The 14,154-nt window shown below is 61.6% G+C and overlaps 2 protein-coding genes across 2 annotated transcripts; one reads left to right on the forward strand and one right to left on the reverse strand.

Moving 5' to 3' along the window:
- Positions 1 to 512: 512 nt before the first annotated feature.
- THPO (thrombopoietin) lies at positions 513 to 8,981 on the forward strand. Its single transcript, XM_039489387.1, has 5 exons — positions 513 to 1,011; positions 6,694 to 6,821; positions 7,472 to 7,558; positions 7,927 to 8,091; positions 8,285 to 8,981. The coding sequence occupies exons 1-5, from the start codon at positions 972 to 974 to the stop codon at positions 8,504 to 8,506; spliced, it is 642 nt and encodes a 213-aa protein (XP_039345321.1). The 5' UTR covers positions 513 to 971; the 3' UTR covers positions 8,507 to 8,981.
- An 89-nt stretch (positions 8,982 to 9,070) lies between these two features.
- On the reverse strand, positions 9,071 to 13,979 carry POLR2H (RNA polymerase II, I and III subunit H). The gene is made up of 5 exons (XM_039489388.1): positions 13,648 to 13,979; positions 12,856 to 12,939; positions 12,146 to 12,239; positions 11,296 to 11,379; positions 9,071 to 10,896 (listed from the first exon to the last, which is right to left on the reverse strand). Exons 1-5 carry the CDS (start codon positions 13,718 to 13,720, stop codon positions 10,779 to 10,781), a joined length of 453 nt encoding a protein of 150 aa, XP_039345322.1. The 5' UTR covers positions 13,721 to 13,979; the 3' UTR covers positions 9,071 to 10,778.
- Between the last annotated feature and the right edge of the window lie 175 nt (positions 13,980 to 14,154).

Raw genomic sequence — 14,154 nt, forward strand, 5'->3', positions numbered from 1 at the left:
AGGGCTATGGGGCAGCAGGAGCTGAGTAGGTGATAAAGCCCAGGGACGGGGCTGTGGGTAGCTCTGGGGAGGCTGGAAATGGGGCTGCCCATTCTTTGCATTAGTGTGAACCCGGCGGGGCTGGATTGGCTCACACGGACATGAGGGTAACGGGCCCCTTAGAGCTCTCAGGGCAGGATGGTGGATGCCGGGGGTCTGGGGCAGGATCATCAGCATCTCTGTGTGTCATTTAGGGGACCTTGCAGGGGTGGGGATGGGGTCTGCAGCCCTGAGCCCACAGGCAGGACTCCGGTGCTGGGGGAGTGAAGGGGGTGCTGGGAACCCTGCTCACTGACTGCACCGTCTCCATTCCAGGTGTCCCGAGAGCAGCCCTTGAACCCTGACCTCCTGGCTGGATCGCTGGGGCTTTCTGGGGGAACCGGCCAGCTGTGCAGCCCAAAGCAGACACCCTTCCGGGCCGCCAGCCGTGGGGAGCCAGCGCCGGGCCCCCAGCTTGCATGCCGTTCACGCTTTGGGGCGCTAAGCTTCCCGCAGTCTGTGGGCAGGAGACGCAGACCCAGCGGGCAGTGAGGCTCGCCCGGCTCCTCGCCCGGCTCGTGCAGAGGGGGAGCTGGTGGGGCCGGTTCATGGCACGAGCCGTATCGCGCGCCAGCGGGTGAGCGCAGCGAGGTGGCTGCCTCCGAGCTCCCAGCCCGTGTTCAGGACTCCAGCCCTGCGAGCCAAGGAGGAAGCCGGGGGAAGCAGGAAGCCTTCCCAAGGGCTCACGCTCTGTGACCCAGTGCCTTTCCTCGGAGGTCAAGCAGCACAACAGGAAGCCTTGCTCTGGTCACTCGGCAGCAGGAGCCGTGTGGCGTCACTCGGGGGCTCTCCCAGCCCCTGCCCCGCGGTCCGGTCCTCGTGCCCCACCAAGAGCTGCCCTAAATGGAAGCCGGACGGGAGCTGGACAGCAGCTGCTGGCCCCGGGGAGGAAGATGCAGTACAGAGACGGCCAGCTTAGCATGGAGTTGAACCGTGAGTGCTGGGCCACTCCTCAAGTCTGGCCATGGGGAGCGGGGTAGAGTCTCACACCTGGGCAGGGAGAGACAAAGCTCCAGAGGGGGCAGAACTGGTCCCTGCAGCCCAGTGTCCAGGGCTGTGCCCGTGACTGCGGGGATGAGGCCGCAGCCCTTGCTGTCCTCTCCCCCATGGGGATGTAGGGCTCAGAGCTAGTGGCCGGGGCCCTCCCAGACCTGGAACATCAGTGACTGTGCTGGCCCGGGACAACCCCCGGGGGCAGGGCTTTAGGTAGCATGCCCCGGGGTGCCACAGCCTGCCCTCCAGCCCCCAGCTCACACACAGCACCCCGTCCCCACGGGCTGATCTCTCACTGCTTCCCCCACTCCCAGTCCTTCAGGAAAGGGAATCCGGCCTCCAACAGCCTCAGCACCGAGGGCCAACAGGGGGCAGGCCAGGCCCTGCTGGGCTCACAACCTTGTTCCCGTCACACGGACCAGATGTGAGGCGAGTGGGATCAACCCGTCTGTGTCGGAGACTTTCACGCTCCAGGGCACTGGGGATGGGCGGGTGGGACTCGGGGGGGGCTGGCTGGGACAGGAGGGCAGGGCTGGGCTGATGGGGAGGGAGGGGCAGGGGCCATGTAGGTGTGGGGGCAATGAAGGGGCAGGGGCCAGGGAATGCCGGGGATGGAGGGGCAGGGCAGGGCTGGTGGGGTGAGGGGGACGGAGGGGGCAGGACAAGGCTGGTGGGGTGATGGGGAAGGAGGGGCAGGGCGGATGGGGTGATGGGGACAGAGGGGCAGAGCAGGGCTGGTGGGGTGATGGGGACGGAGGGGCAGAGCAGGGCTGGTGGGGTGATGGGGATGGAGGGGCAGGGCAGGGCTGGTGGGGTTCTGGGGCCGGTGGGGCTGGGCAGGGCGGGTGGGGTTATGGGGATGGAGGGGCAGGGCAGGGCTGGTGGGGTGATGGGGATGGAGGGGCAGGGCGGGGCTGGTGGGGTGATGGGGACGGAGGGGCAGAGCAGGGCTGGTGGGGTGATGGGGATGGAGGGGCAGGGCAGGGCTGAGGGGCAGAGCAGGGCTGGTGGGGTGATGGGGATGGAGGGGCAGGGCAGGGCTGGTGGGGTGATGGGGACGGAGGGGCAGGGCAGGGCTGGTGGGGTGATGGGGAAAGAGGGGCAGGGCAGGGCTGGTGGGGTGATGGGGACGGAGGGGGCAGAGCAGGGCTGGTGGGGTGATGGGGACGGAGGGGCAGGGCAGGGCTGGTGGGGTAATGGGGAACGGAGGGGCAGGGCAGGGCAGGGCTGGTGGGGTGATGGGGAAAGAGGGGCAGGGCAGGACAGGGCTGGTGGGGTGATGGGGACGGAGGGGCAGGGCAGGGCTGGTGGGGTGATGGGGATGGTGGGGCAGGGCAGGGCTGGTGGGGTAATGGGAAGGGGGGGGCAGGGCCGGGCTAGGGGGGTGATGGGGATGGAGGGGCAGGGCTGGTGGGAGTGATGGGGACGGAGGGGCAGGGCAGGACAGGGCTGGTGGGGTGATGGGGATGGAGGGGCAGGGCGGGGCTGGATGTGGGTGATGGGGACGGAGGGGCAGGGCAGGGCTGGTGGGAGTGATGGGGACGGAGGGGCAGGGCAGGGCTGGTGGGGTGATGGGGATGGAGGGGCAGGGCTGGTGGGAGTGATGGGGACGGAGGGGCAGGGCAGGACAGGGCTGGTGGGGGTGTCACGGAGTTTGGGGGAGACAAGGCTCTGCACCCCCGGCTTCCTGCGATTCACCGTGACTCTCAGCCAGCCAGAAGAACAGGAAGTTTATCAGACAACAAGAACACAGTCCCAAACAGACCTTGTAGGCATAAACAGGATCCCTTAGTCAGGTCCTTCTGGGGGTTCAGGTCTCTCTGGCCTCCCTTCCATTTTCCCAGCGGCTCCAAACTGAAACTCTCCAGCCCCTCCTCTCTGGCCTTTGTCTCTTTCCAGGGGCTGGAGGTCACCTGATCTCCAAGCCCCCTCCTGGTTCTCATGTTACCTGCTCAGGTACCTTCCCTCAAGCCAAGTCTCCCATCCCTGGTGCAGACAGGCCCAGCCAAACTCCCCTGCAACCTTCCCACTCCCTGCTGCGTCACAGGCACCCACCCAGGGGTGACGGGTGCTGACGGGCAGGGCAGGGCCACTAGAGCAAAGGCCTGGGATGCTCAAAGCAGCTGAGTAGCGGGAACCTCTCCCAAGGGGAGGCACCAGCCTCCTGAGCTCCCAGACTCACTGGCCAAGCGGAGTGAACTCACCCACAGGCCAGAGAATCCCTGTCCCGAGCCCAGGACCCCCACTGGAACTAGTGTGTCTCTGTTAGAAACCCAGGGCTCCGAGTGCGGGGAATCGGCCCCCACCAGAGCGGTGTCGGAGCTGTCACTGCAGGAAGGGTGGCTGCCTCTGGTGGCTGCTGGGGCGGGGTGAGGCGGGAGTTCCCAAGACGCAGTGTACAGAGGACACTGGCATTCCCCGAAATGCTCTGAGCCGTGTGTGACGCTGCCCTCGACGTAGAGCCCGTCCGCGCCTGTGCCGAGGTCACCGAAGAGGAACCTGTGTCCAGAGTCGCTCACGGTGCAAACACTCCTTATCAGTGGGATGGGAGTGCGATGCACACAGCCAGCAAAGGAAGCCATTTATCCTCCCCTATCACTGCCCTGCTTCCTGGGGATGGAGCCCAGCAGGAAACATGGCCCCATTTCACTTTTGCGGTGGATACGTGCAGTTCTCCTGCCAAGGGGCACGGTCGAGTAGGTTGGGGCCAACGTTTCAGGGTGTAGAACCCCTAATTCTAGTGGGAGCTGGTGGCCTATCGCTCATGGCCTCCCTTTGGGAGACCTTCTTTGCTACACTTTAACCACTCGTGATGAAATTTTCCATGCCCAGGGTCTGCCTCCGGCTGAATCTTTGGGGAAAGTTTCAGCTAAAACGATTCTGCTGTTAGATTAAAGGAAAGGATGTCATTCTGCCCATGTTAAAAAAAATGCCTGCAAGTGTTTGGCTGGGAAGCCTTTGCACCCCCAAGCTTCGGAGTAGGGCTTTGAGATTTGGCAGAGGGGTTGCCCTGGTGGGAGTGATTTGCCTTTTGCTGACCCTCTGAAAACCAACCCCAATTCGGCCACGTTATAAGCCTCTGAAAAATCTCAGTTTGCAAAAGAGATTTTGTTCGAGTTTGGCAGCTAAATTCCCCAAAGATTCCATCTGCACTGAGCATGCTCCAACCCTGGCAGCTCCTACGCAGTGCCCAGGCTGCAGCCAGACGCCATCCCCAGAGGGCAAACGAGCATGGCCGCCCTCGGCTGGCCCTTGCCTGCAATTGCTGCTCTGCGATCAGTGGCCGCTAGGGTGACCAGATATCCCGATTTTATAGGGACAGTCCCAATACTTGGGGCTTTGTTTTAAATAGGTGCCTATTATCCCCCACCCCATCCTGATTTTTCACATTTGCTGTCTGGTCACCCTAGCGGCCGCTATGGCATCCAAGCCTGTGGCCTGAGAACAAGGATGGTTTGAGCATTGGCCTGCTAAACCCAGGGTTATGAGCTCAATCCTTGAGGGGGCCATTTAGGGATCTGGGGCAAAAATCTGTCTGGGGATTGGTCCTGCTTTGAGCAGGGGGTTGGACTGAGGTCCCTTCCAATCCTGATATTCTAAGGAGATGCTCTCGGCACTGGGGCCCAGGCGATGGGGGAACTGACCAGAAAACTGGACAGATGCAGAGGAGAGAGGATTGGGGATGCAGGGAGACTGGCTGTAGAAGGGGACAGAGAAGCTGTTAGAGAGGGGACGGGCAAGGAGTGGGGGACAGAGAGTGGCTGTGTGTGGGGGGGGGATATAGATAGATGGTGGCAGAGAGGCTGCAGCGGGTATATGGTGGGTGGACTGTTAAATAAGGGGTTGTAACCACTAGATCACACTCCCCTCTGGAATTGATCCCAGAAGTCTTGCGTCTCTCTATTCCTCTGTTGTCAGCAAGCAGCTGTGACGCCCGCAGTGCATATGCACAAGGAGGCCAAGGGAAGGCCGCAGGGCTTGACTTTGCAACCGTAATGTCCTTTTAGGCTTTTACCATCGTTTTTTTGGCTGTAATATTCTCGTTTGTTCCGCTATCGTCTCAGCTGGCCTCTGCCTTCCCCTGCCGCGTTCCCACACCTGCTGGCTGAGAAACCGAAAGTGAAACAGCGCAGGGATAGCAGGGGGACACTGCCTTGCCCAAGCTGAAGCGGTTGCGAGTGGGCGGGAAATAAGCTGTGTACTCTCCAGTGCAGGGAAGGGCTTTTGTTTGGAAACAGGCTGACTTTCAGCCTGCACTGTCCTTCCAAAGCCCCTTAGCCAGTATCGGCCATGTGGCCTGGTGGGTAGGGCCCTGGGCTAGGAGACCTGGGTTCTGGCCCTGCCATGGACCTGCTGCAGGGCCTTGGGCCAGTCACCTCTCCTCTCTGCTCTGCTCCCAGTCCTTTGTCTGCTTGGACTGTGAGCTAATCAGTGTGGTTGTACAGCGCCGAGCACAGCGGGGCCTGATTTGGTAGAGGGCTGGAGGCGCCACTCTAGACCAGTTCAACACACCAGTCACAACCACTAAGGCACTTTCTGCCTGGAGATGCCCCAGCCTGTGGTGCAACGCACATGTTAATCCATCCCAGTGGCCTGCCAGCCCCCTTGCCGGGGTCAGACCTAAAAACCGTTTCCCTCTTGCTCGGTTTCTCCTCCTCGCCTTTCTGCCGCCCCTTTGCCTGGCAGATCCCCTCCCCCCTCCCCAGACCCGACTTGCTTTGGAAAGGAACAGCCTTCCCCCAGGACCCAATTCTCCCTGCCTGGCACCAGGGGTCTGGGTGTATCGGAGAATTTGTGTTTGATGGCATTTTACAGCCACTGTGCGCAGCTGTGAGTGGAGATGGGGGGGGCTCACACGGGGCGGTCAGGCCCAGCCCCTCCTTTGCCCTGGTCTTGGCTAGACAGGGGTCAAAGCTGTGTAGACGAGCTGGTGTGGGCTTTAACGTGAGCTAGGCTGGTGGAGTTAAGGTTTAGGCCCGAGTTTGAACGTGAGCCGTTTCACACGTGTTACAGGCCGAGTGCATGAGCTGTATTAGCCTTTTCACACACGGTAGAGACCATGCTCCAGTGCAGGGTAGGAGGGGCTGGGGATGGAGGAATGGGTGGTCCCACACCCCGTGGGGCAGGGAGCTAGGCAGGTGCCCAGCAGTGGGCCAGGGGTGACTAGCTTAGTTTTGGAGCTCAGCTTGGTTCGACTTAAAGCGCCGGCCTCAGGGCTGACAAGTGAATCAGTGTCCCGCCAGCAGGTCGTGGGTGGGGTGTGTGACTACCCCGATGGAAGGCGATGGCAGGAGAAACAGCTGGAGAAACACATGTGGCCCAGCATGAGACTTGTCAATGGGGAGCCCACAGGCTGCAGGGAGGGGGCACGAAAAACAGGAGAGGGCAACTGAGGCAGGGCCAGCACGTAGTCAGGTAAGAGCCCCAGGGGACTAGAGCCGTGACAATAGGCCTGTGCTAGCCCCGGAGAATGGCCCGCTGGGTGTGAGATGGGGGGGCGGCTCTCCTTGGGCGGGGGGGAAGGCAAGCGCCGGGATATTCTTGAGCTTTTCTCCCTGGAGCGCTGGGCTCTGCCCTCAGGGAAGTCTGGCCCATGCCGTCTTTCCCTTTGGCTGCTCTCAGGGCTGCTGCTCCTCACAGCCTTCCTCCTCCACATCAAGCTGTCCAGGCTGAGCCCGGCCCGGCTGGTCTGCGACAACCGGCTCATCCAGAAATACATCAGCGAAGCCAAGGACATGGAGAAGAGAGTGGTAAGGAGACACGCTCCAGCCCGGCGAACCAGGAGCTCCCCCACAGCCAGCTCCTGCCCTGCCCCTTACAGCGCCCCCTGCTGGGAGAGGCTGGGACTGGAGTAGCTGGGAGATTCCCCACAGCCAGAGCTCCTGCCCTGCCCCCTGCAGCGCCCCCTGCTGGGAGAGGCTGGGACTGGAGTAGCTGGGAGCTCCCCCGCCCACTAGTGATCCTGTCCTGCCCCCTTCAGGGAGAGGCTGGGACTGGAGTAGCTGGGACCTCCCCACCCACTAGTGATCCTGCCCTGCCCCCTACAGGGACAGGCTGGGACTGGAGCAGCTGGGAGCTCCCCCACAGCCAGAGCTCCTGCCCTGTGCCCTACAGCGCCCCCTGCTGGGAGAGGCTGGGACTGGACTAGCTGGGTTCTCCCCCACCTGTGCCTGCCCTGCCCCCTGCTGGGAGAGGCTGGGATCACACAAGCTCCAGAGGAAGGAAGGCAGGGAAATATCTTGCCTGGCCATCTGTGCGGCACAGCTCCAGTGCTGCCTCCGCTCCTCCTAACGGAGCCCGTGCTAATTCCTTCTCTTGCCCCTAGAGCCGGCCTCACGGGCTGGGCTCTCCTGGGCCTGTCGGCGGCTCACTCAGTGCTTTCCACCTCCTCTCCCCATAGAGCCAGTGCCAGGAGCTCCCGTCGCTAACCCAGCCCCTTCCTCTGCCCATGGTGGACTTCAGCCTCCGGGAATGGAAAACGAAGACAGTGAGTGAGGTCGGGGGCCCCTGAGGACAGGCGTGGGGGGGGGCATCTCTAGCAGCTGCAGCCCAGGAGTTCCAGCTCTTCCCTGGCCCCAAGGGGAAGATGATCACTCAGTCCATCTTAGAGGGGGCAGCAGACACAGAGGAGTCCCTGAGGGGAGGGGGATATTTGTCCCTTTGCTGGCTGCTGCCCATGGGCTCAGCAGGGGGCAGTCCTGCTCCTTCGCCCCCTGGTGGTGGGGCGACGCCAGCGTCCACGTTCCCATCATGCTGCCGGGTTAGGAGACGTGGGAAGGGGTGAGGGCTCTCACCCCTTAGTCCCTGCAGCACTGGGGTCAGGCACTCACCGCCCCCCTTCTCTGTCCCCGTCAGAATGAGACGAAAAGGCAGGAGATCCTCTGGGACCTGGCGCTGCTGGTGGACGCGGTGACCGCTGCGCAGGGCCATGTGAGGCAGGAGTGTGCGGCTGCCCTCCTGGGGCAGCTCTACAAGAAAGCCAACTCCTTCCTCCTGCTCCTGAAGACCTTCAGCTGGCAGGTGAGACCCCTTCTGCCCAGCCCAGCCTTGCCCCCGCCCCTCTGTCCCCATCAGCCCTGGCCCAGCCCAGCTCACCTTGCTCCTCTCTAAGCCTAGAGGCCCAGCTGCAGATTTGGCCCCGGTGACGCCGGAGGGGACTGCTCAGGGTGGGGGGAGCACTGTGTTTGAGGGCCCCTTCTCTGTCTTGGGACAGGTCAGTGCCTGGCAGCCGGACCGCGCCTCCCGGACAACCCTGCAGAGCCACCCCAGTGTGATATTTCTGATCTACCGGCAGCTCGTGCAAGGCAAACTGCGCTTCTTGTTCCATGACCTGGCAAAGGATTTCTGCCAGGAAGGAAGCCGGGGGGTGCCAGAGCCCCCAAGCACCCCACGTCCCCGGCTGCCTCAAGGGGACAGTGAAAGCCCTGCCTGCTGATGGGGGTGTCCACCAGACCACAGGTGGAGACAGGGTGGGAAGGAAGCAGATCCTGGCCCCCGACTCTCCAGAGATGGGGGGAAGAGCAGGGCAGAGAGGGCCCTGCTGGAGCAGAGGAGAGGTCACGCCCAAGGACGTTAACAGCTGGCAGAGGACGAGAAAGGGGGCTCCTTCAGCCCTAGAGAGGCCCCCCACTGATGGGCCGGTGAATGTCGACCCACAGCGAAGACTTGAGAGCTGAGCAAAGAGGGGCCTGGCCCCGAGACTGGGAGGGGCCAGAGGATGCTCTCAGCTCTGCACATGCCAGGAAAGGGAGAGGACTCTGCCCTCTGAGGAGGAGCTCCTGTGGGCACACGGCGAGGCAGGACTCGTTGGCATGGGCCTCTGAATCCAGTCAGCACACATGCAACACGTGCGGACTCGTCCCCGCCCCAGCCCACGGGTGAGAACTCCCTGCCCGTCCACCAGCCCCGTCTCCAGCCAACCAGTCCAGGGGTGGGGGACTCGCTGTGCCAGGGGATCAGCTGGCAGAACGCAGCTGTGGACTTACGCACTTGCGGGAACACGACCCTGCGGCCCCAAGGCTCATGCCCCCAGGTCTCCATGCATCATCCCAGCCCAGCCTCCCCGCACAGAGGGTAATGCTGCACTTGCTGTTTATCGCGACTGTGGAAGTGGAAAGGAGACGGATTCGGGCTGCTTGCTAGAGTTAAGGAGCAGGGAGGGGGCGGGTGTCTTTTACCGGGAAAGCGTCTTATGATTAAAGAGCTTATTTTTCTAAAGAGCCCTGTGATCTCGCTTAGCAGGGGGCAAAGCTCAGATGAACAGAATGGGGCTAGCAGGGGGACACAGGCCTGCTCGCTGGGGGCCCATGCAGTGGGGGGCACCAGCCTTTTTATTCTAGGGACTTCAGTGAGAAACAGACTCTCTTCCACCCACTTCCCCGTCCTGCTCAGGGGAGTGTGTGTGGGGGGGCGTTGGGGGCAGTGCCCCACCCTCCCGAGAATTAGGCATCCAGCGCCCTCCTGTGGCCGCTGCAGGAACGGCTGGCAGACAGGTGCCTTTCCCAGAAACAGGCAGCTCCGGCTCTCACCCCTTCTCCTAGCCTGGCCCCTTCCAAGGCTAGCGCATCTCGCAGGCATCTCCCCTCTCACCCCTCCCCTCTAGCAATTTCTAGGCTGAATTAAATGGAAGGAGGCAGCATTAAGGAGACTAAGGCCACGTCTCCGCTACAGGCGACAGGTCTCCTTGGGCACTGGCGTTTCAGGGCCCTTCACACCTCCGATCGTGGTGGAATTTTCACTGAGGAAGCTCCAGGCAGCAGAGAGGAATCTATGGGCCAGGATTCAGCCCCCGAATGCAACCAGCGAGCCTGAGTATGCTCAACAGAGCTGTGTCTGGTTACACCGACTCTGCAGCTGGCTTTCAGGCCTTCCCTCCAGCAGGAAGGGCACGAGCTCCTGGGCTGGCAGAGCTTGTCCCAGTCCCCCAGACAAAAAACTCTATTGGCAAAAGGCCTTTTTTGCCAGCGCCGAGGACCTTTATTGCCATAGCTGCATTGGCCAAACTCTACCTGTGGCTGGCCGCTAAGGGCCGCCCCATGTGTTGGAAGACTTGGAGCACAAGTTCTCCAGCAGGGGGAGCTCTCTCCCCTTTTTAGGACAAGCAGCGGGCCCCAAAACTTTGTAGTCGTAACCCAGGGTGACGGTCTGGATATAGCCAGCAATGACCGGCGTGGGGAATGGAGGACAAGAGCAGAGTCAACTCGGAGACAAAACGAAGTGTCTCTAGCCCTTAGAGTCACAAAGGAAACCTTCCAGTGCAACTAGTGCAGCGATGCCCGAAACAAGGGACCGACGCCGTCCTGTCTGCGCACCACCAAGCCATTGTGCGGAAAGGGGTGAACTCCCCATCTTAAACACCAGTGGTTTTCGCTGTGTCACTATGTTACGGTCTCACACTTGCTGGCGGGATCTAAGCAGAGACAAATCCGAAGCACCCACTTTAGTAAAGAACCAGGCTCAGTAACGGCTCCCTGTCCTGTTCCCAGCCAACAGAGAGGCCACAAAACACAAGGCCTGCTGGAAATGGTGCAGGCTTTTGCCATGCATCACTCCAGAGGGTCCAGATGGGCCAATGGAGCTGAAATCCAGCGGCCGTTGAATACGAGGGTCCCGGTCCCGGCCAGCAAGGCCGTGTCTATTTGCAAAGCCTGCGTGTGAGGCAGGGTCCCAGGTGCAGCCGCAGTCCCCAGCTGCTCGGTCCCCTGCGGTTAGAAGGCCAGTTTCTTCATCAGGAGGTAAACCCTGGAATCTACCTCGAAGCCGTGCAGGTTGTTGGCATCTCCCTGGAGTCTCATGAGCAGCCCCCCATAGGACACGTAGGCAGAACTAGGGCAGGAGAGGGGCAGAGGTGAGAACAGCATCCCACGAATCAGGGAGGGGGCATCACCCCCAGGCTCCAGAAGCCTTAGTAGCCAAGAGGCAGCCATAGTTGCTCACTTCCCTGGTGTCAGAGGGCCCACTCGTGGCTAAAGGGAGCCCCTGGCTACCGCCTCCATCCATCACCTCTGGGAATTAGGAGCCTGCTAGGTGAGAGGAGTGCGGTGGGCAGAGCTCAGTGTCCCAGTGTTTCTCTTAGGGATTCACTAGCAACTCTAGAACCATGCTGCCCCCTCCCTTGACTACTCCAAGCTCCAGGCACCGTGCTCTGGAGGGGCACAGAACTGCACCACCTCTCGTGGACAACAGGGGAGTGGCATGGGGGGTAGGGGCAAGCAGGACACTTACAGGCGTGTGGCTGCCTCCGTGGATGTTTCGTCTCCCTCAATCCTGTAAACCTTCCCGTACATCACATACTCAAACTGGTCGGCCCTGCGTGCAACAAGACAGCGGGGGTGGAGAGAGGCGCACACCCACGGACCTGACCCTCCTGCCCAAAGCAAACATCCATCAGGGTAAAGCACCAAAGGTTCCTGGAAAGCCACCTGGCGCCCTCTGCAATGACCCTGAATGTAGCACAGTCTGGCCTCTGCCCCCTATGGAGCCACCAATGGCTACTGCCAGCCCAAGCAGCAAGTAACACCCTGGCGAATAGGGAGAGGGAGCTACAGAAGCAGGGCCGCCAAGAACAGGTAGGGGCTGCTCGGATATGACAGCAATGATGTAGGAATTGTCACGGACACGAGAATTTAGAAACCAAAAAATAAACAGAGGCCGGATAAAAGTGAAAGATGAGAAGGAAAACAGAGAGAGAGAGAGAGAGAGGAAAAGTGAACGGGGTCAGGACAAGAGAGTGGGCACCAAGCAAACGCGCCAGGAGAGACAGCAGTGCCCAGCTGCCAACTGACCACAAGGGGACTCCACCAGACAAAGGCTGGGAACCCGTTAGCCCCTTCTCCCAGGTGTTTACAGGCCACAGTGTTCAGGCAGCGACGCTGACCCAGGGCAGCTCCCCAACTCCACGCTTTCCCCACTGCCGGCACCCCTTTGTTCACTGTCCTCGGGCAGTTCAGATCCCCACGAGAGTTAACCAGACCCAACCCAAGGGGAATTCATCCTGGGGACTGCACGAGACCCTATTGAATTCTTGGCTACTTCCAGCCGTGTTACAGCTCCCTGCAGCATCCTGTCCCATTACCTGGACGGCCTGTCGTCAGTGGGGTTATACTCCCCATCATCCAGGGTCCCATCTTCATACAAGGTGCTGGCGATAACCAGGCGGAATTTGTCACCTGGAACACGCAATAGAGAGCAGGAGGTAAAAGGCAAGCCTCCAACACAGGCCACATGATCCCACGCACACAAGGGCAGGGGAAAGGGAGCAACACAGAAACTGGAGCACACCAGGAGTCCTAGCTGTATGGTAATTCAAAGGTGCTCAGTGGCAAAGATGAGCGAGCCACATGTGAACTGGCTCCTAGCCAGATCTGGCCAGTCACCAGGTCCCACAATATTCAGGGCTCCCAGTTCCAGAAATGGGTGATCAGGGACACTCAGCAGCACATCCAGGTGATGCACTCTGAGTAGCACGGACTCCAGAGGTCATGGAGCTGTCAGGCAGGCGAAGAGCATCTCTCCTCACATCACAGCTGTTTGTGGCCACTGGACCTAATTCATTAAATGCACTGAAGGCTTCTTTCCTTCAGAATGGCAGCATGCACATGAGGGCTTACTGCACTTTAACTCATACACTTCAGATGTACACCTTTCCTTAATCTGAATTCGTATCCTGGGCAGACAAGCCCTCAGTGTTATGGGCACCTCTGCCAGCAGTTGGCTCTCGCTTAGCAGGTGCTGCCTGTTACAGGGATTATCAGTTGCCAGCCTGTGAGCACCCTACATACGTACCCAGGTCCACGGGGTAGATCTGTATATTCACATCCAGGATTAGGTCCATCTTGAAAGACTCACTTTCACAATGCAGGCGGGAAACTGGAAGAGAAGGAGCCGAACCAGCGACACATGAGATATGGGGCCTTTCACCTCTAGGGCCTCGGTCCAGATACAGCCCCAGATCCTGTGTGTGTGTGGGGGGGAGGAATTAAGGGGCCTGCCCCCCTCAGGGCCTGGGTCCCGATCCAGCCTCAGATCTGAGGGAGGGGGGTTATGGGCCTGTCTCCCCTAGGGCTGGGTCTCGATCCAGCCCCAGATAGGGGAGGGGGGTTATGGGGCTGCCCCCCCTAGGGCTGGGTCCCGATCCAGCCCCAGATCCGCGGGGGGGGGGGTTATGGGGCTGTCCTCCCTAGGGCTGGGTCCCGATCCAGCCCCAGATCGGGCAGGGGGGTTATGGGGCTACCCCCCCTAGGCTGGGTCCCGATCCAGCCCCAGATCCGGGGGGGTTTATGGGGCTGTTCCCCTCAGGCTGGGTCCCGATCCAGCCCCAGATAGGGGAGGGGGGTTATGGGGCTGCCCCCCCTAGGGCTGGGTCCCGATCCAGCCCCAGATCCGGGGGGGTTTATGGGGCTGTTCCCCTCAGGCTGGGTCCCGATCCAGCCCCAGATAGGGGAGGGGGGTTATGGGGCTGTCCCCCCTAGGGCTGGGTCCCGATCTAGCCCCAGATCCGCGGGGGGTTTATGGGGCTGTTCCCGCCGCGCCCTGGCGGGAGGTGCCCCTGGGGAGGGAGGCCCCGGCCCGGCTCACCCCGGTCGAATTTCTTGCCCTCGGGGTCGATGTCCTTCACGTCGAAGATGTCCTCGAAGAGGATCCCGGCCATGGCGAGCGGGGGGCGGCGAGCGCGCGGCCGGCGCAGGGACTCGGGGCCTCACTTCCGGCCAACCCGCGCCCGCTCGAGCCCATGCGGAGCCGCCATGTCAGTGCGGGGCGGAAGCACTTCCCCCGGGAGTGCGCTGCGCATGCGCACAGGGTTCCTCGTGGCTTGCCTCAGGGACGGAGACAGGGCTCCTCCACCTCCCCTGTGCCCGTGGGGCCCCGGACGCCTGGGTTCTGTGTGTCTGCTCCACCTGCGGGCAGCGCCAGTAGGGGCGTTAGGTGCCCCCCCCCGAGACCAGCCTCCCCCCAAACCACTCCCACCCCCTCACCCCCCTCCTTTTCCCCTGAGGCGCGAGACCAGACAAACCCCGGGGCACCGCGACCCTACACAAACACCCAGGGCAGCAGCAGCGACCCCCGCTCCGCACAACCCCCGGG

This window comes from Mauremys reevesii, linkage group 9 (genome assembly GCF_016161935.1).
Source record: "Mauremys reevesii isolate NIE-2019 linkage group 9, ASM1616193v1, whole genome shotgun sequence".
Classification (NCBI taxonomy): domain Eukaryota; kingdom Metazoa; phylum Chordata; order Testudines; family Geoemydidae; genus Mauremys; species Mauremys reevesii.